This window comes from Thunnus maccoyii, chromosome 23 (assembly GCF_910596095.1).
Source record: "Thunnus maccoyii chromosome 23, fThuMac1.1, whole genome shotgun sequence".
Taxonomy (NCBI): domain Eukaryota; kingdom Metazoa; phylum Chordata; class Actinopteri; order Scombriformes; family Scombridae; genus Thunnus; species Thunnus maccoyii.
In genome coordinates this window covers 24,290,305-24,312,962 of record NC_056555.1, presented here as the reverse complement: position 1 = coordinate 24,312,962, position 22,658 = coordinate 24,290,305, and the positions used below count along the sequence as shown (strand labels likewise).

Here is a 22,658-nt window from a genome sequence, read left to right as displayed (position 1 = left end):
ATGCTGCTCTAACACTGATGCTTCACTATTAATAATCTAATGATGTCATATATAATAATGTATCAGTCAGAGGGACCAAACCACTACTTTTACTGCAATACTTTAACTACATCAAGCTCATAATACTTATGTACTTTTACTGCAATACTTTAACTACATCAAGCTCATAATACTTATGTACTTTTACTGTAGTAGGATTTTTCATGCAGGACTTTTACTTGTAATGGAGTATTTTTAAATTGCTGTATTGGTACTTTTACTGCAGTAAAGGATCTAAATATTTCTTCCACCACTGCTTAAAATAACACATCCAATGTAGGTTATTGATTTATCTCATGTTAAATAATCACCTGATCAATATTTGAGATGATAAAGAAAGTAAATATTAGTCTTCAGGAGTCAGGATCTCCTACACATGAGCTCCTAACACAATGACGTCATCCTTTGTCTTAAAACAAAGAGTGCACTCGTTTTAATACCCCGCTTCACCGGAGGATTTAGCAGTTGTATGACGCCGGTGTTACGCAGAATTTTGTCACCACTCATATTCTGTGACCAGATTTGATCTTTTAACTGCATGTTTTTAATATGCTACACACTTCAATTTGAAGGCTGCTGTTAAACATGTTGCTGTCTCCATAGTAACTAGATAAACTCACAATTTATTGATAGGTTTTCCTCCAGCGTCACACAATCTGACGGGTCACAGATATAGCTGTAACTCCGGCACCGGTGGCGAGGAAGGACAAAAAACATCGGATAAGCCGCTGTTTAGTAATTCGGCGGTTAAAGCTCTCCAACAAAGAACTGGAACTTTCTGTGACATTGCGTGGTTTACTCGATTAAATATTTATTAAATTAGCGGGGCTAATTAGCCGAAGAGCTCCAGAAAAAGTGAGTTATAACTGACTCTCAAGTTAGCCGTTAAATCAAGCGTAGCTAGCGTTAGACCTCGGCTGGGAGGGCAACCATGAAGATTAGCTTGCTATTTGGCCTAACTACAATTTACGAGACAAGAATACAAACAATTCACACGGAAATAGTTTATTATTCAACTTCTTTCCTCTCCGTCTCCACCGACCGGCCGGGCGGGGACTCCTGCTAGCTCCTATCGCATGGCAGCAACGCTAACTTGGGTGCGTCTGATTCATGAACCGCTACGCACCGGAGAGGCAGCGAATGGTTTGATGGAGAAGGAAGAACTTGAACGTTTTTCTTAAATGTTACTTGATGTTTTGACAAATATAAATGAACTGAACAAAGTAATGGAAATGATAACGCCAGCTTGCTAAAATGGTCAACTTCAGCTCAATATTTAGCCTAAAATTTGTTGATCTTTAGTGACGTTAATACAGATGACAGTAAATTAAAGGCCAGTGAGTCTTTGCATTTAGCCGGCATTAGGTCTTAAATAGTAGGAAAATTAAATGGTACAGCAATTTATTATGATGAGGGAAAATATACAGGATAAATGCTAGCTTCATAGTGTTATATTCTGTGACCTGATAGATTTTGTTCTCCTAATCCCAACCACTCATTATCTTAGATATGGAAGCCCATTTCTGTCAAGAAAAAAAACACATAAAAATGACGCTCACACTAAATCAAAATTATGAAGTCACAACTATGAGACAGTAAGTCAAAACCATGAGATTAGTCTAAAATGTTACTTACGCTACAAAAAAATAAAGTAAATTAATTGTCTTGCATGATTCCTAAAGGACTCCTCTATAACTTAAACATATTCCTGAGGGACTTTTTGTAAGAATTATTAGAGAGTAAATCAAAATTGTGACATATATCAAAATTGATATAGTAAGTCAAAACTGTGAGATAAGTTGTGAGAAAGTTAAAATTATACAAAATGAAGTAATTGTAAATAATATAAAAAAGAAATTTACAATAAAAATATGTAAAATATATTCCTAGTGAAAAAGTGTGATATGTGTCAGTTGTTTTATTACATAATAAAACCAAGCAAAACCCTGCCAAATTATCTTATTAAATAAAAAAAATAGAAAAATAAATAAACACAGTAAGTAAAAATTAAGTTAATAAGTAAGTGAATTTTTTGACTCAGTATCTCATCATTTTAATTTGAGCATTTTTGTTTTTGTCGTGCCTAATTCTTCATCTGTTTGTTTCTAGCTGTCAAATAAATGTAGTGGTGTAGAAAGGAAAATATTTCCATCTGAAATGTAGTGAAGTGGAAGTGTAAAGTAGTGTCAAATGGAAATAATCAAGTAAAGTACAAGTAAATACACTTAGTAACTTTCCACTAGAGTCCAGAAACTGTCAAAAAAATGAGAGGAGTAATTATTAGAAAACAAAAATGGTTTATTATTATATTGTTATAAAGTGTCTTATGTGTTAGGTGTTTTATGACAGAATAAAACCAAACCAAACTCTGCCAAATTAACTAATTACATACATTGAAAATAGAAAAATAAATAATCATAGTAAGTCAAAGTTTAGACAATAAGTAAATGTAATTTCTGTTGCAGTTGTTCATAATTTTTGTTTTTATTGTGCCTAATTTTTCATCCTTTTTTCTTATGTAAACTATCTTCTGTACTGTGGAATAGGGTAGTAATATTAATAGTGTCACAGAATCTGCTTGGTGACAGAATAAAATGTATGTGAGCAGTATTTAAATGAAGATAATAAATAACTCATAATTTTGACTTAAAACATAATTTTATTTTCAACATTTTTGTTGCGCCTACCTTTTCCATCTATTTTTTTTTCTGGCATAAATTATCTTCCATACAGTGGAGCGTAATGGCCTCACAGAATCTGCCGGGTGACAGAATAAACTGTAACACCCGTGTGTGAGCAGTATTTCGGTGCTCTGTACCTTTAAAAGCCTCGTGTTGTTACAGGAAGTGTGAGGGGTGTTTCCAGCTGATCTGCACAACAGAAGGACCAGAGTGTCCCTGAGCAGCCCGACCTATCTGCTCTCTTCTCCGGCTGCAGAGCAGGGCTGCCCGGCACCGGCCTCCGGCAGGTGTGCATCGCCTCCCCAGGTGTTTAAATCGGGATTAAAAACGAGGAAAAAGCCGGGGGGATCCTCGGTGTCCCCCCCCCCTCTCCTTCTCCCTGCTCCTTCCCGCTCCTCCGCGCTCCTTTAGCCGCCAGTTAGCTGCCGTGAACCGGTGCTGTGGGTATCTGTTGGCCCGGACCGGACTGTCATGATCTCAGCGCGGAGATGGCGTCCTTCCCCGGTTTGTGTAAGGCTGTCGGGCCAGCGGAGGAGGAGAACGGAGAGTCGGACGGGTCTCTGCAGCAGATGCTGAAGGCCATCGCCGACGAGAGGAACCGACTCAACATCCGACAGGAGGTCAGCGGACTCGGTGAGATGATCCCACTGGTTTTATTTTTTTATTTATTTACTGGGGCCCTGAGTGGCCCCCTGCAGGTCCCTGTACACCTTTATGTTTACCTAAACTCAGCTTTTATCATCTGATTTATGTATTATTTACCCACAACAACATATATGTCATATAAATGTCAGGATACTTTATCTTGGGCCTATGTGACAGTTTTTGTCCTGGGCAGTAAGTGTCATTTCCTAATTGGTTATGCAGCTTTTAGGCATAAGCAATCAGGAAATAACACTTACCAGCCAAGAACAGAAATAGTGTTAGATAGTGTTACCAACCAGGCAAAGTAGGCTGTTGCTCCAGGCGTACACTGTGAGAGCTGCAACCAACAATTATTATCATGATTAGTTGTTTGGTCCAGGCCTTGGTGGAGGAAGTATTCAGATCCAATCTCATAAAAGGATCTCAAAGAACATTAGCATCATTTAATAATTTAAATCTTGCGTTGTTTACATCCATGTTTGCTCACTGGCAGCCTTCTTCTTCCTTATCTTTGTGGGCACATTGCTATTTTTTTTGTTTTACCACCACAAACTGTCAGTTAGCGTTATAGCTTGATGTGTATCACATTGTGCATCTTCGTGCACAATAAAAACAAACCCACTGGTATAAACATTGCTCCATAGCGCTACTAGTGTCCAAAAACTCCACAGGGTGCCTTTTTAATTTAATTTAAAGGTTTAAAGTAGTGTGTTACCTGAAAATTAAATAAAGTCCAACCTGCAGAGCAGCAGCATGAGGTTTCAACACAGAACAGCTGGCCGATTAGAACTCCGACTAATGCTCTGTGGGTCTGAGATTGTAAATGAATTTAAAAGGTTGGCGTGGGACGTTAAAAGTCACACCCAGGTTAGAAAATGTTCTCAACTAGTAAAGGAGGAGTGTAATCCTTGAACTAATCCTCAGCAGCTTACCCTGATGATCATCGTTTTGTGTCATAAATGTCTTTTTGCTCTATAAAAGAGCTGGAGAGAGCAAATTTAGCACGACACATCTTAAAGTCTCTTAATTGAATCCACGTTTCCTTCACTTGCATCTTTTCCTTTCGTCTTTGTCCCTTCCACGGAGGATGCAAGGAGACACCTAAGGAAACCAAGTGAGGAGAGAGGAAACGAGGAAGACGTCCTCTCCTCTGAAGCGTCACATGAAGCGACGTCCGTTTCTGATGACGACGGCAGTTGATCGCAGCTGATCAGCTGTCGGTCGGCTTTAACAGCTGTAGAGACTTTTGATGGAGTTTGTGTCTGCACAGTTATCACTGACGGAGCAGCTGTTTCCTCTCTGCAGCCTGTTACCTGTTTAACAAACACCTGCACATGAATAAAAGCCTGCATTCAGTATTTATACTGTGTCCTGCTCAGAGGCACAGGAACCGTTTCTACTGGCAGAATGTGTTTATACAGGTATTATTTATTAATTATTTATTGATATCCTGATAGTGAATTCATTATTTAATAACTGAGAATATGGCCACGGTGTCTTCTGAGCACCATAAATTATTTATTTGGCTCAGGGAAAATATCTATGAGTTGTTAACAGCTCCATCCTCTAAACTTCTCACATGCTTTCATTTCAATAAATGTTCAAATGATCCAATATTTCAGCCAAAATCAAAGATTAGAGAAAAAGTCCAAAAACTGAAAACAGATTTGTGTATCAGAACTTTGTTTTTTCTTCTTTCCTCTCCCATTAATCATCTCACCACCCCTCAGATTTATCTGCTGACCCTTTAGAGGGCCCCGACCCCTAGGTTGGGAACCACTGGACTAAACTAGCTAACTGTATATAAAGTAGTGTAAACTAGCTCCACCTCCAGCAGCTACAACAGTAACATGCTGCTCTAACACTGATGCTTCACTATTAATAATCTAATGATGTCATATATAATAATATATCAGTCAGAGGGACCAAACCACTACTTTTACTGCAATACTTTAACTACATCAAGCTCATAATACTTATGTACTTTTACTGCAATACTTTAACTACATCAAGCTCATAATACTTATGTACTTTTACTGCAATACTTAAACGACATCAAGCTCATAATACTTATGTACTTTTACTGCAATACTTAAACAACATCAAGCTCATAATACTTATGTACTTTTACTGTAGGAGGATTTTTCATGCAGGACTTTTACTTGTAATGGAGTATTTTTACATTGTTGTATTGGTACTTTTACTTATGGGAAATTCCAGTTTATTTCCCATAAATGCGGCCATTGTGGCTCTATTGGGTGCATCTCAGCTGATATGGCGGATCAGAACGACATCCGGTTCGAGCGAGGAAATATCAAATAAAAGACTTGAGATGCATGAAAAATCCTACTACAGTAAAAGTATTATGAGCTTGATGTATTCGATTTAGTCATTTGTCGAGCAAAAATACCGAAAATTAATCTCAAATGTGCAGATTTGCTGCTTTTCTCTGTCATATATGAAAGTAAACTGAGTTTTTTAGATGTAACTCTACTTCATTTCATAGATAAAAATGTGGTTGACCCTCCACTAACTCATAGATACTGCTGCTGAGTACAGCAACTAATGATTACTTTCATTATTGATTAGGCGTTTATCCATAAAAATATTGGATAATCGTGAAAAATTCCGGCTGTTATTTTCTGTTGGCCAAGGTACCGTCTCGAAATGTCTTGTTTTATTCGACCAAAAGTTCAAAACCCAAAAATATTCAGTTTACAATGATGTAAACACACAAAAGCAGCAAATCTTTGCATTTGAGAAGCTGGAACCAACTTAAAAATGGACTAAAATGATCAATTGTTTATCAAAATAGTTGCAGATTAACGTTCTGTCGATCAAGTAATTGTTGCAGCTCTATTGCTAAGTTATTAACGTTTATCATGAGTCTTTTGTAATTGGATCTTGCTGATGAAGCTTGTTTAAAGGAAGGTGAGAGGCGTTATTGATCAGATCTTCAGTTATCAGTCCTGAATAAACATGCAGAAAGCAGCAGTTTGGTGTCCTGCAGCGACTGAGTTCACAGTTAACCCCGACTGTACTCTGCGGTCGTCTGGTCTGGAGATGAAACCGGCTCCAGCAGTAGATCCCAGGAGACCGTTGTGGCGCTGCTTGTTTCTGTGGCTCATTTTGTTCTGACGGTGAAATAAATAGAGCTCTGTCCTCCGACCCATGACTTCATCACAGCACACGAGCCTCCGTTTATCAGAACAACCACGTCTGCATTGTTGACGTCACTCGCAGGGGAAGCGCTTCTGTTTCAACCAGAGCTGAAGGGGTTCGTTTATGAGTTTCAAAAGGATCTTTAAGTTGCATCTAAGCCTGGTTTATTACCGACCTGATGTCATATTCCTATAAACATGCCGGTACCCATTATCACATAGTCAACTGCTTGTTTTGATCTAAAGGTGTTTTGCAGACTTCATATTTTAGCACCATGTTGTTGCTACAAGTACATTAAAACTGCCTTACAGCATTATTAACTGTCATGAACAATATATTTTTATACATATTATAAAATATAGTAAAATAATAGTAAAAATAGGGAAAACCTCAGCGTAGTCCACCTATAATTTAAACTCTGTCTCCTAGAAATGACATTCATATACGAAACAGCGTTGCTATTTGCTGTGATAATGTATTTATATTCTTCATTGCTCTCCGTTATAATGACCTGTCCCTCCTGACTGAAGTAGGCGACACACGATTGGTCTATTTTGCGCGGAAAAAGAGTCAAATGACGCCAAACGCCCCCCTTCATGAGGACGTGCACAGAAAGCCTGAGTTAACAAAGAAAGTTCATAACCTCCGTTGTGATACCACTTATCTCTGACTGCGAGTTTAGGGTTTGTTGAGCCAGCTCACACAAAGAAAGCCTGGGTATGTTGAACTTGCTTCGTAGTTCAACCCCTCTGGATCTTTCTCTGACCTGAACCAAGTGCTGCCAGAGTCTGAACACAACCACAAACACTTCTACCAGCTGATATTTCACTGTAACATCAGATATTTGGTGGAAAAAAACCAACCAGATACGTCATCTCTGAACGTTTCACTCTCTCGTTCAGTAGTTAGACTCCCATGATTCCCGTCTGTCTTGACTTGGACTACAACTACCAGTTGCAATTAGATCAAAGAGTTTTATCAGGTGAACAGTGGAAATCATTACATTTTCTTTAACAGAATGGGAAATGACCCAAAATAAAATTGATAATTCATCCCTAAAACATGTGTAAACCTTGTCCTGAATAACTTAGCATGACAGAATGCATTTAATGTTTATTTATATGGTCTAGTTTGGCTGATTTTGTGCACGTTCAAGCAGGTTTGGTTCATACTTTGATACTTTGCTGCTCGGTTATTTCTGGCAGCTGGTCGGCCGTCTTTGCTCTGACAGTATCTGGTGTTTCTGTACTTTATTCAGAGGTCCGGTGTGGAGAGTCTGTCCTTGGATGGTCCTCTACTGGCTGCTGTGTGAGTCAGGTCTGACAGTCAGCAGTGACTCAGGACTTTATGTAGCTGGAGAAACAGACTGAAGATCTGTAGCACAGGAACTTAAACACTGACTCATAGTTTAACACCAGTAAGTGTAAAATACACGATTTGTATGAGGTCACCCAAACATTCCCTCCATTTGTGATAAACTATGAGCATTAATGCAATTAATCGTTTTCATGGTTTGTTAATGTGCCGCTCGCTTTTTCAATTCATAAATTAATTGTTTAATCGCCAAGGAAATGTCAAAAAATAATGAAAAAATGGCCATCAAATGTCCCAAAGTTTTCATTTTTTAGAAATGTATTTATATTTCTTTTCTCATTTGTGTAAATATGGTTTTTGATTTATTTTTAATTGACTGTAAAATATATAAATAGTGTAAGAAAGCTTGAGGTGCAAATGTTAGCATATGTAAGAAAATCTACTTTAAATGCATTCTTACAATTAAATCTCCATAAGAAACATCACAGAGACCAAGAAGATGTCTTCAGATCACTTGTTTTGTTCGACAGTTGGTCCAAAAAAAGATTCAGTTGGCAATAATATGTGGCAAAGGAAAGCTGCAAATCCTAATTTCCTTGTCCTCATTTGAGGGGAGATCTTTGGCATTTTTGCTTGGAAAAAAATGACTTAATCAATTATCAAAATAGCCGCCCAATGTTTGACTGTTGAATTGATTAATTGACTTATTGTTTCAGTTCTACTTTGAAATATTAAAAAGTAGAAAAAAGAGTCCAAGATGATGTCTTCAAATGTCTTGTTCTGTCCGACCAACAGTCCAGAACACAAAAATATTTACTTTGTAATGATATAAAACAGAGAAAAGCTGAAAACATTGGAGAAGCTGCAACCAGAGAATTAGTTTCTATCCTTGATGAACACAGTTTAACAGAGTTTTATTTTCTGTTGTTTCAGCACAAAATGTTTTCACTTAGTAATGTTAGCATTTGCTTCTACTTTGCTCTTTTTTTTCAATCGGTGTTAATTAAACTCAACACTTCCTGTGCAGGCGGTTAACATAATGTCTGAAGGGCTACGATACTGAAACTCCTGCAGGAAGTGTTGAGTTGAATTGACGACAGTTTAACAGTGATCACAAAAACAGCAAAGTAGAAGTTAGTAGAATTTAGAGCTGCAATGATTAATCCTCTTCTTGTTCTTTGTGTTGTTCTTCTTCTCATAAACTATTTTGATAATTAATTGTAATTTTCTAAGCAAAAAAAAAAAACAATATTACAGTAATACATTTTTGTCCTGTAACATACAGCACTGTCAGATCCTCAATGGTCCTTTAGAAACCAGTTCAAGCAGAAGCAGCAGATGACATCAATGATTCAGGTTTAATTACCTCCTAAACGCACGAGTGTAGCTCTCCACAGTGAAATACGGCTCTGATGGCTGCTATAAATACACAACTGATACAGAATACAGCTTTAATGTTTGTTGTTCACTAACAGAAAATAGATGCAGATGAATAGAAGCAGGTCCTTCACTCATCTGCTGAGATCTGCTCTTCATAAACTGTATGACGTGTCTGAGTGCAGCGTTACTGTACGGTAAAAATATCTGTGTTTGATCCGACTGTGACTCAAATGATTACAAATCCTGCTGAATTTTTTGATGACGTCAGCGTGGCTGAGCTGAAAAAAACAAAACAGCAAAAAAAAAAAAAAACTACAGTCTGATTTTCTGTCACATCTGACCCCAAAACATCATAAAAACATAATTTCTGCCAGTTTCTAACATTTTACATGTCGTTCGGTTTGTGTTACAGTTTATTATTATAGTATAGTCTGAATGCACATATGTGTGAGTATGACTGTAGGCCATCACAGACAGGAGGAGACCACAGCGGGAGGCCTCCCATCTGTTTACATTGTGCAGTCTGTTTGTTGAACATTCATGTGTCCTGACTAGAAAAAGTGTAAAATCTCACATTCAGACAAAACATGAACAAAATGTAGTGTTGGTTTAAATTCACAGGTCTGATAGTAGTGCCAGAACCTGAGAAGAACCCGTTCATAACGTATAAACAAAAGAAAAATAACGAATGAGAAATAAAATCAATAAAATTCAACTATACTGTCATTACTTATTGACAACAAAACGACTATTTTTGTTCCAGGATGGTGCAACCTGGTAAAAATACCAAAAGATAATGAATTACTGTAAAAGTTGAGTGCTAAATTATTAAAGAGGCAAGATAATTAAAGTGTACACTGTGCAAAAATGCAGATACTTTTGGATTTTCAGTATTTGGCCAGGTTTGATGATATCTATCTTCAATAGATTTACACAATAGGAAAACATGTTTTAAAAGAGATATAATGTGTTAACGAGTGAGCTGTAGAAATATTAGTACATGTATTTTTATCTTTGATTTTTGAGGCTAGCTGTTTCCAGTCTTTATGCTAATCTAGTCAAGTGGAGTCAATTATAGAAGACATTTAAAACAACAAATGTTGACCAAAGTACTTTACAGAGACACGAGAATTACAATCAAATAAAAATACAGACAATAAAAGTATATATTAAAAATGTTGGATAAAATCAGGTTGCTCAGAGAACCACGTTTTATTAGTCTATTAATTGATTAGTTGAGCAACTGTTTTGACAATTGATTAATCGTTAGTCATTTTTCAACAAATGTTTCCTTGTTCCAACTCCTCAAATTAGATGATTCCCTACTACTTTTCTTTGTTTTATGTTAAATTTGTAATCTGAGTATTTGGGGGTTTTGTACTTTGTTGGACAAAAAAACTTTTAGGGATTTTTCAGGAAATTTTTAAGATATTTTTCACTGTTTTCTGACATTTTACAGACCAAATGAATTATTAATTATCCAAACAATAATCACAAAATCTTCAACTGTTCCTTTGAGATTAGATTAGGTGGATTGGTCAGGATTTTGGGGTTTTAGTGGGTTCAGGTCTGCCTGAAAACCTCCAGCCTGAAGCAAAAGAATAGAAACGGGGTGAAAAAAGAGGAAATCTTTAGTCTGAATGCTGGATTAGTCAACGCTGCCATGAGGGCAACTGTCACATCTGTGTGACGTCTTCAAGTTGAATCCTTTTCATCCAACCTGCTGCATGTCATCAGTTCCACCGCAGGATTTCAAAGAAGATGAGCCTGAAGGCCTCATCACATGACATTCATTCATTCACTCATTCAGCCTGAACACATGACACACGGGAGGTCACATGGATTACAGCAACGTGGAATCTTCTCTTTACATCAGGTCAAGTCATGGCAGATTATCTATGAAGCACATTAAAAATCAGTGTGTTTAAAAACCTAAACAATAAGAATGGCCTGTGAGGCAGAACTCAGAAGATTAAGTCATGGGGCATTCCTAATATGAATAGGGAGTCCAGTTATCTTAATTACTATAATTGAGGAGGTCTAGAGCTGCAACGATTAATTGATTTGTTGATTTGAAAATTAATTGGCAACTATTTTGATAATCAAATAATCATAAGTATCATAAGTATCATCTTTTCAAATGTGACGATTTAATTCTTCTCTTTGTCGTACACGATGATAAATGTAATATCTTTGGGTTTTGAACTTTTAGTTGGACAAAACGACATTTGAAGATGTCACCTTTGGCTGTGGGCAACTATAATGGACAATTTTACAATTTTCTGACATTTTATTGACAAAACAATAGAATAAAAATAAAAAAAACTTCATTGATACTGAAAATAATCATTATTTGCAGCATATAATAGTGATTAAGGAGGTGTTAGCAGTCCTTTTATGTTTTTGGGCGTCACTGAGGCAGGGATGTCCCAATCAACTGTTTTTGGCCCCGATTCAGATCCAAGAATTTAAATTTGATACCATGACTGATCCAATACTTATTTTCACCCATAAGTCTCCCATCAAACTTAATTCATCCCAAAATAAATTCTTGTGCCAAAGATGCTCCGTATACAGTACACACTAAAATTAAATGCATAGCAGCATTAGATGTGAAATGATGATTAAATGTATCTGACACATTAAAATAAACGCTGTCCTGTTAAAAACTATTTTGTGTCTTGCAGGTGGTTCTAGTTGTCTTGTAGGTGGTTCTAGTTGATATTTAGTTAGTTCTAGTGGTTTTGTAGGTGGTTCTACTTGACATTTAGGTGGCTGTAGTAGTTCTATAGGCTTTATTGGTCTTTTAGGTGGTCCTAGTAGTCCTGCAGGAGTTTGCAGTTGTCTTTTCAGTGGTTCTGTGGAATCTGTAGGTGGTTTTGTTTGTCCTTAAGGTGGTTCTAGTGGTCCTGTAGGGGGTTGTAGTTGTCCTATTGGAAGTTCTGGAGACGCTGTAAGTGGTTACAGTTGTGGTTCTAGTAGTTCTTTAGGAGGTTGCAGTGGTCTTTTCAGATATTCTGTCGAACATGTAGCTGGTTCTATTTGTCCTTAAGGTGGTTCTTCAGGCGTTATAGTTGTCTGTTGGGTGGTTCTAGTAGTTCTTTAGGAGGTTGTTATGGTCTTTTAGGTGGTTCTAGTGGTCCTGTAGAGGGTAGTAGTTGTCTTTTAGGAGTTTCTGGGGACGCTGTAGGTGGTTACAGTTTTCTTTTAGGTGGTTTTAGTAGCTCTTTAGTTTCTAGTTGTCTTGTAGGAGGCTCTAGTGGCACCTACAGTTATGGGAGATTTTGGAGTGACGTGACAGCGCTTTCTACCACCATCATGAAAACACCAAAGGAGAACGTTCCTTTGGAAGAATTCAGTTCATCCCTCCGGTAAAGTTCCACACACTTTGAAAATCCATGACAAGGAGAACTGAAGCTGTTCTTTATGCTGGTTTTTCTTTTAATTTGTCATCCATCTGTATACAGTATGTGTCGGCCTGACTTTGAGATTAAGATTTCAGTTTATATTTTAGTGAATATGTTTGAACCTCTCTGTATTTATAATAATCACAGACTGGTAACTCATAAATGTGGATTCTGCATCTTTAGCCTTAGTGGCTGTTCATCCATCCATCCATCCATCCCTTTAGGTCAAACTTTCATCCAGGTCACTGAAGCTTTGACAGAGCATCTCTGAGCTCCCACCAAGTATTATATAACTGTCATGAAAAATACAAAAGCCCGAAACATGGCTCATGAAATTTCTCTCCGATGCCAACACACAGAGATTTCGGAGTGATTCAGCTCACTTTCATCAGATGATGAGTGATAGTGCGCTGGGCTTCATAACACAGTTGATGTATTTTTAAAATGGGATACGCAGCTATAAATAGAACAGGACTTTTATCAATGTCTCTGAGGCTGCTGCAGAATGGCTGCACTCTAACGTGAACATAGAGATGTGGAGGATATCAGACTTTAACACCCTTAAAAAAAAAACTTTACCCAAATAAAGAAACTGACAATAATGAGAAAGTAGAAATTGTCAAATATGTTAGCCTGTTGGTTACAGCGGACTGTAAGGGTCAAGAGAGGGTTTTTAATATTAATGAGACAGCGCCAGTTAGAAAGCACAAAAACTATCAATTCTTGTTTTTAAATATTTTCTTTCACTTTTTTCAAAATTGAATATTTTACATGCAAAACAACAATACACATGAAATACAAAACAGCTAATGCAACTAAGGTAAAGAAAGAAAAAAGAAGACACATTATTTTACAGGTCCTTTTTAATATTATACTAATTTCCTGGAAATTTTCGGTGTGAATGAACGGTAAACTTTGAGGACTTTTCTCAGAAAGGGTGCAGTTTGGTACAAAAGACAAAACAGTTGAGTTTAGTCGGTAATTACTCATGTTTGGGTTCATATGTAGCTGTTAATTTGCAAAAATCCTCACTAAATTAGATTCTTACCAATTCTTTAACTGACAGACAATACTTAGTTTTCAGTGTGTGGTTTTGTGTGTCAAACTACATATTAGCACATAAGATTCTTTCTTAAAACTCTATATAATGAGTATTTTAACATTTACTGTCAAATTACATAACTCTTTCAAAGAAATGTCCTAAGAATGAACAGTAGCACAGCAGCTTTTTTTTAGGAATTTAATTTAAAAAAAATTCTTTAAATTCCTGTAAAAAGTAAAGGATCCATAAAATTAAGTGTTACTGACATTGTTAATAGACGCTCACTTGTATATCATTTTCATGAAACAACCCAACATGCTAATATATTGTTTGATAAACCAAACTACACAGTGAAAAGTACATTTTTTACTGTCAGTTAAAGAATTGTAAAGATTCAAATTTTATTAAGTTATTATGACATTAACAACTCAAATATAATGAGTGGGCACTGACCAACTAGACCAGCCGAACACTTTTTTCTATTTTTATCAGAATTTGTACCAAATTGCATCACCCTCTCTGTAAAATGTCCTAAAAAAAAAAGTTAAATACCTGTAAATTACACCTAAATTGATATAAAATTAAAACACCTGTAAAATAAAGCATTACGCAAGACAATAGTAACTAAAGTGAAAATAAACATTTAGACAGTAATAAAGTTTGTTTCTCAAACATTTTTTAACATAACATTTATAACATTTTTTGTCTAATTGTAGAGAATTATTGATTTCTGTAATACACATTTAAACTGACAGTCTTATAATTTTCATTTAGTGTCACACATTTTTTGGCAATAATTTAGTAAGATTTCTGTAAGTTTAACAGCGTTGCCATGATGATTGTTTAAGTTGGTTAAGTTACCTAACAGGAACATTTCAAGATCAACTGGGAGATTAATCCCGTAGATTTGTGATAAAATACCTCACCAATCTATTTTAGTGCTGTCATCATCACATTTGGAACAAGATGTATCCACCCATTGAACCGTGGCCGCCCAAGTACAGCTATAACACATATTTCCATTCAAAAATGTAAAAAATCTTCTGGTATTCAGTGACGGCTGTAGCTCTCTGGAAGCTTCTCCTCCTCTGTTTGCCAGCAGGTTGTGTTCTCTGACTCACCTCTGTCCAAAAAGACGACGCTTCACGCCAAAATCTGACTGGACGGAGGCCAGAGGTCATTTCCTCTCTGCAACTAGAGCTGTTGTTGGCTGCTGTTAAGTGTGAAATGTGAACAGCTTCACTGCAGCAGACTGACAAGGTGTTCACACTGCTGATCACTCATGTTTGAACAGCGGAGAGTCTCCAATTTCAGTTGTGGTCATGATTTTTTACAGAGAGCTGAAATGAAACTAAGGAGCTATGGGGTAAAAAAAAAACTCATTTAAAACCCAACTGACATTTGAGATTACAGCTAAAAAGCTGAAAAATCACTTTAGAAGAGCGTGTTTGTGAATTTTATGGATGGAAACCAAGTTATAATGATTTAAATAAATCATAAGGAAATGTTTGTAGTGACAGTAAATTTCAACAAATGACCTTCTCTTTCAGCTCAAGCGTTTCCACAATGAAATCAAAGCCTGAGCAGATCAAAGTAAACAAGGTTAATCCTCACAGTCTTCTATTAAATTAACCTAATTCACTTTCTGTGTGTGAAATTGAATGAAATGCCAATACACAATGTTTTTCTCCCACATTATAGAGACAAAGCAGACATTCCTCTTGATCTTCCTCTCTGTAGCTAATGATTATTTGCATTATTGATTTTAATATGCTGATTATTTTCTCCTTTTAATCATTTGGTCTAAAAAAAATGTCAGAAAATGTTGACCAATGTCCATCAACTGCCAATTATTAAATTAATCGCCAACTATTTTGATAATTGATTGGTTGCTTTGAGTCATTTTGTACAAAAAAATGACCAAATTCTCTGATTTCAGCCTCTTAAATGTGAATATTTTCTGGTTTCTTTAGTCTCTTTGACAGTAAACTGAATATCTTTGTGTTGTGGACAAAACAAAACATTTGAGAACGTCATCTTGGACTTTGTGTAACACTGATCAACATTTATCACCATTTTCTGACATTTTATAGATCAAACAACTAATAATAATAATAATAATAATAATAATGATAATAATATACTTTATTTGTATAGCACCTTTCATACAAAATGCAGCTCAAAGTGCTTCACATTGAAAAGATAAAAAAAACAAATGATAAAAGAAAAAAACATAGTAGCAATAATAATTCAGAACATTAAACAGGAATACATGCGTAGAATAAAAGGAGGCAAACAAGAAAAACATTAAAAGAGAGGAAACAGCTAAAAATCTCAAGTAAACGACATAATCATTCATGAAAAAGAATAAAAATTAAAGTGTTTCAACAATTAATCAATTAATCAAGAAAATACAGACAAACAGATTAATCTATAAGTCTTACGTGAGCCGATGTATTGGACTCTTCAACAGTGTAAAACAGCCCAGAACTGTTTTTACTTGCCCAGTTAAATAAAAAGTTGTCCAATACTGACTTAAACTTAAACTGGTCAGTTTGATGCTGATTGGAGCAACCAACCAAGGAATTAACCAATTACAGACAATAGCGACGTATCTACATAAAGAAAACGGTGAATTATTGTTTTTGAACTGATGGAATCAAACCAAGTTTATCTTTTAATCAGATTAATATTAATGTGATCGGGTTTGATCGGTCCTGAAGGATGTGACTGTTTTCGGGGGGTTTCTCTGCTCTGTACGCCTCAGAGAAGCAGCTGGTCTGACAGGAAGTTTAACTTAATGCCATGTCATCCTCTGCCTGGTTGCCTGGCAACAGTTGCCGGGTGGCAGGCAGGTGCCTCGGTCGGCCTGTAAAGAGGTAGCAGAGCAACCCCGAGGTGATGAAGGGCGGGTGGTCGAGATAAGAGAGTGTGATCGTATTGATCGGTGCAGCTCTTTTATATCCTGATACTTTCAAATCATTTTTTCGAAATAAAATAAAAGAGTGAGTTTAATAATCCAGCAGGATGTGAATAATTTATCAGCTGTTTTATTGCCCATAAAGAGAAATAGCTTCTGATTTGAGAAACGGCCAGAAGAGAATAATGGAATAATAAATTAGTAGACGCTGCAGGACTGAACCGCATCAACGTTTTAAGAGCTCGCAGAGGAAACTTTACCTCCACAGACATTAAACACACAGTGAGGATGTGTTTTAATGTGGAGCTTTAATTATGGGGATATTTGTTGTGTTTTATATGTAACTTCTGTGGAGGCCTGTAAACCCTTCAATGAAGTTTCTGTACTTTTTTTTTTTTTTTTTTTTGAAAGTTCTGCATCTGGTTTTACATGTAAACGATCTAAAAGAACTAAATTTAGCTCCAGAAAGTCCAAATCCAGGATTCATCAAGCGGACTTCCTGCAGACTTCCAGAGAGTCCGCTTGGGATGCAGACTTCACCCGGAAAATCACCAGTAAAATTAAAACATTAAAATGTCTAAAACAACTAGACCTATGTTATATATGTTGTTGAGTTGTGTACTTACATTATCCCAAATGTTTCCAACAATGTTCAAACCCAGAGAAATCTGTCATTTAATCAAAGTAACGGACCGTTTCATTTGGTCGCCTGTCGATGGCGTCATACCTCCTCTACCAAAGAGTAAACACGCACCAGATGCATACGGCGGCGCTGTGTTTGTCCGCTACAATGGCGTCTACCAAAGAGTAACTTACACACATACAAGATAATACATCGGCGTTGTGGTTGTTCCACACAAACTGTTATAAATGGACTTTTATTCAGTTTTAAGACACATTTTCATGATAAATTTAGGTGGTTTTTAACTATATCTTTTAGCCGGAAGAAGGATTTTAGTCATTGGACGTCTGGATCTTAAGTTATCAGAGAAATAAACTGGACAAACGTTAGCAGCAGCTCGGCTAACAGCCCCTCCAGGAAGTCCGGTGGTCACCAAACATCGTCAGAGAAATATTGATTTTTTTTTTTTTTTTTAGGTAAAACAGCTTTAATTAATATTTAAACGATTTTAATCTCCGAGTCCGTTTGTTCTGGAGAGGAGGAGACCTCTGCGGATAAAAACATCCCGACTGATGAACACTGGAGTAATCCTATCCCGCTGAAGCTGGTTATTTAACAACGAAGACAACAACTCCCATGATCCCTTGCTACTTCACACCGTCATCACACTCCGTCTGTTGTTATTGTTTTGATTGAGACGTCTAGCAGCTGAAATTACATATTGTGCGTTTAAAAGATCCTTCAAATTTGACCTGACGAAGATCCAGCTGCCGCCATGTTGTTTAATTCTGTGTATTTGTCTTTGTTTCGGTGTCCTGCAGGTTGTTTTAAGGATGACCGCATCGTGTTCTGGACTTGGATGTTCTCCACGTACTTCATGGAGAAGTGGGCTCCTCGGCAGGACGACATGCTGTTCTACGTTCGCAGGAAGCTCGCCTACGTCAGCACCGACAACGCCGAGGGCAAAAAGGTGAGCGAGAATAATCCGCACACACACACACACACACACACACACACACACATATTTATGGTCGTTTGTGTGAACCAGGAGGCTACGGGTTTGATTCCTCATCATTCATCGGTGTTTCCTCTCAGCTCCTCTGGGTCAGTGATCATGTGACTGCAGGTTGTAGAAGTGCAGAAACTGTCGGAGTTAACAAGTTAAATATTAGACTTGTGTTTGTTCAGTCCTGCAGTTTATCATTAACTCAGCAGAAAAAAACAGGAAGTCAGCCTTCAATTACACAACTATAAATGATCAGTTATGATAGAAAGTTTCTCTAAATGCTGAGATCCAGGAACACACACTATAAAACCATAACATTTCCATTAATTTACCCTTTAATTGGCATTTTTAATTAAAGAATAGATAAGTTAATGGTTTTCATTACAGTTCTATATCTTTTAATTATTTAAAAGATTATTTAATTACCTTTTTTTTTTTAATCTAACAAGTAACATCACATGTTTCTCCGTCCTTGAAAGGCCTTAATTTTACTATTAAAAGAAAAATTCAGCATTTTAAAATGTTTTTCTATGTTGATTATTCATCGATGGCTTTTCTGAAATTTGGTCAATTTTGAGAAGTTTTTACCTGCATGGATTAAAATGTCCTTAATCCAAGCAGAAATCCATTAATATATCCATTAATTAACCTCAAATTTGGGGTTCACCCCTTAAATTGATTAATAGAAATATTAATATACAATATTTTAAAGAGTTTTAATGGGTTTTCTGCGAGTGATACCGCTTTATTAAAGGAGGTCTTTCATCTTATTTATTATTTTTATCCCTTGAAAAGCCCTTAAACCATGCAGATATTCCCTTTTAAAAAAAACATAATATACAATAATTGATTAATTAATTTACTTGTTATTAACCCCAGCATTACCATGTTTGACCTACATTTAAGACAAGATGATTTCCTAAAATAGAACAAAAAGAAAACCAGACAAACACTGTAAAAAGGTCAAATATGAGTCTCTTAAAAATATATTTGCGGCTGAAACTATTTCAGACCTTTAATGTGAACTGATTTCCTCTCATAAAACACACGACGTCGTCATTATACAGTGAAAAAAAACTCAAATTAAAACAGTTTGAGGTGAAATATATGAATAAAAAGCTCCTGTTGTCTCTTCCGTTCTCTCTCTGTCAGTAAATAATAGATCCTGAACGTCTCCACAACAACTTTTTTAAATAAAACATGATCAGACCGTCGGAGCGAGTGAGTCTCGGCGTTCGATGTCGACGATGAAGAACATCCAGAGGGACAGTTTGACCCCCCGAGCTCGGCCCTCACGCTCCAAACAATCTGAGCATTTAAATGTATGAACGCAGCTTTCTGATTTTTTTTTTTTTAAATATGCATCTTCATGAACAGAAGCGTCTGCGGTGCGACTGTTTGTCTGCTGAGCCTTTTAATCTGCACATCAGATCTGACGCCGAGACTGTATTGATCTTATTTATGGGGATGAGAGAGAGAGGCCTCGGTCACTTCCTGTGTTCAGATGCTTTTATTAAATATCTGATGCAGCAGAGAGACGATCTCTGCGTCACCGTGGCGACCCGCTCAGGTGATTCATATTCATAATTCTGTCTTTAAATCGTCCTTCAGACTGAGTTTCATCTTTAGATCTAAATTACATAACAGCAAAACACCAAAAACAAACTTCCTGGTCAACAACTCTGACACTCAAATGTATTTTACAGCCTCTTCAAATCCAAGGAAAGTCAACAAAGAGGGAAAAGAATCCCTAAAACAATGTGTCATATATGTGAGATTCATCTTCTGCAGTGTTGATGTTGCAGTTTATTTCTAAACTGAGCATTTGAAGCTCAAAACAAGTAAAAAAAACACAAATTTTGAGCTTGAATTAAAAAATAAAACATGGAAAGAAGACAAAATATTAAAGATTAAGATGAAAAAAGAGAAAAATGACAAATGACTGATGTTAAAACTTTTGTCAGACCTTTTTGAAAGTATAAATATAAAATGTATAAATGTGTATAAATGTATAATTTAGCTCCGTGTTCCTCGTCTCTCTCATCGTTATAATTAGATTTTTCTGAATAACACTCGAGTCTCTCTGTCTGCCTTTTTTTTATTTTTTTTATTTGTAGTTTGTCCTACATCGTCCTCGCCTCCGTCCCTGGTTGCCACGGTTACGCTCTGTTGTTCTCGCGGCGGCCAGGTCGGGTTAACGGCTCGCATCGTCTCCGTTTCATCACACCGGAGAAACGAGCTTCAGTCACTTTGAGGTTATTTTACTGTTTGAGGGTTTCAGACTCGAGTCAGTCACAGACTGTTTAGTTAATCCACTAATCCATTTAGTCTTTTTTTTTTTAAGCAAAAATGCCAAATATTTGCTGACTTTAGATCCTAAAATGTGAAGATTTTCTGTTTTTCTCTGGTTTTAGTTTTGAACTGTTGCTCAAACAAACAGAGACATTTGAAGATGTAATAATGATGAAAATGAAAATTATTATTATTATTTTGAGCTCTAGCAGAGAACGTCCACATTTCAGGCCTCCGTCTAGACTTCAACTGTCTAAAAAAACCTCACAGATCCTGAATCAGGATGTTCAGAGTTTTGCTTTAGAGGCAAAAAAAAGGTGGCGAGTAATTATCTTTTCATTATCTGTCTTCCTTTAAAAACATCTTTTTTCACAAGCTTTTAGTTTGGTTATTGGGTGAAACAGGTAATTTGTTAGTCTGTTCCTCCCGCCGCAGGAAATAAAGGATTAATCCTGGAAAGCTGTTGATGTAGCACTTTTCTCCTTATGAAAATAACACGGAGATGATTCAACCAATGAGAATTTAGTCGGACGAGAGCATATCGACCAACTAATCGACCAGCAGACTGCAGCCCTAGTTGGTGGACAAACTGTGGAAATGCTGTTTAAGAAATGTTTGCTGCTCTGTCCTGCAGAACCATAAAGTTTCTAACTAACTGCTCTCTGTATGCTGAGTTTTATGGTTTGTTTTCAACACTCTCCTCAGATATGGATGTCAGTGTTGAAGTATGTGCAGTAAAAATAGAGAACAAAGTCTTTCTTCCACTTCCCTCTGGCAGCGGTTTGCTCTCACATGTTACTTTCTGCTCGCGTGCAGAATCACAAAAACACGCCGAACGTGTGAAAAAAATCAGTTTGCTTTGTTTTTTTATTTGTGAAAGACGTCGATCAGCTTCCTCCCGTCCCCGTCATCGCCCTCACACACACACACACACACACACGTACGTAACCACGGCAACCATTCCCTGTGCTCTAAATGGTCTGTGAGTGATATGAATCCTGGCATGTGGAGACCTTGTATCTCCCCGTAGACCGTCTGACACAGACCTTCATCAGATCTGTTTTTAAATAGAGACGAAGAGGAAGAGCAGCTGATTCTGAACCATTTATATATTTATATATATATATATATATTACATTTCTGTTCCTACAGCGGGAATAAAGACTGTACATGTGGAGAGGATCTGTCTCTTTGGAATCAGGAATATCTACAACAAATTTCATGCAAAACGTCCGTTTAGAGCGAGAAACACCTGCAGAGTCTCCAACAGAAGCCAGGAACTGTTGTTTTAGGTTGTTGTTGTTGTGGGAGGTCAGTTAAAAAGGGACACACAGAGTTCTGCAACTGACACTTATTTTCATTATCATTCATTATTATTTATATTTAAAAAGATATTTTATACATTTTTTCGATTAATAAATGAATCGTTTGGTCTGTAAAACATTAAAAAAACAGTGAGAAAATATCTGTAGAAATATCCTGGAGCAAAATATGTCATTAAATGTTTGTAAATTAAATGTGAATTTTATTTACAATCATGTAAGAAAACAAAAAGGCAGAAAAATTGTTAAATTAAATCATTAAAACACCTGAAACCATCAAATCTTTGGCATTTTTGCTTGAAAAGTGACTTAAATGATTCAGATCTCTGTGAATATTGTTATTATTATTATTATTATTATTATTATTATTATTATTATTATTAAAGATTTTGCCTTTTTCATTAAGATTAAAAGTGCAAATAATAAAACATCTGAATATTAGAAGTACTTTCTGTCCTACATTATGCAGACTGGACGAGACGACTGATGATATGAATATAGATGAAAAAGACAAAACTAAACTAGTGATGAAATGTTATAAATACTGGACGTTTGTTTGTTGCCTTGTTGATGAATCAGATAAATACGTAAAAGGAAAACATGTGGAAATAACTAAAAATAAAAAGATTAACAAAAAAACTCACAAATATCAGTGAAATTGATGGTAGTTTATTAAAAAAAAACACATTAAAATCTCATAATGTCAGCAGACGTTGTTCAGCATTTCCTCGAATACAAGACCATTATAACTCATTCTGTTCCAGCAGACAGAAGGGATCTTTGATTTAGTTCATCTTGTTTGTGTGTGATAAAGACGTCCATCATC

The 22,658-nt window shown here is 36.4% G+C and overlaps 1 protein-coding gene across 1 annotated transcript in view; it reads left to right on the top strand.

Moving 5' to 3' along the window:
- The first annotated feature begins 806 nt into the window (after window positions 1–806).
- kiaa0930 (KIAA0930 ortholog) overlaps window positions 807–22,658 on the top strand; it is a 33,453-nt gene continuing 11,601 nt past the window's right edge. The window contains exons 1-3 of the mRNA XM_042403153.1: window positions 807–894; window positions 2,883–3,353; window positions 18,034–18,182. Of these exons, the coding sequence (XP_042259087.1) occupies window positions 3,209–3,353; window positions 18,034–18,182 (294 nt within the window). The 5' untranslated portion in view covers window positions 807–894; window positions 2,883–3,208. The remainder of the gene's footprint in view (window positions 895–2,882; window positions 3,354–18,033; window positions 18,183–22,658) is intronic.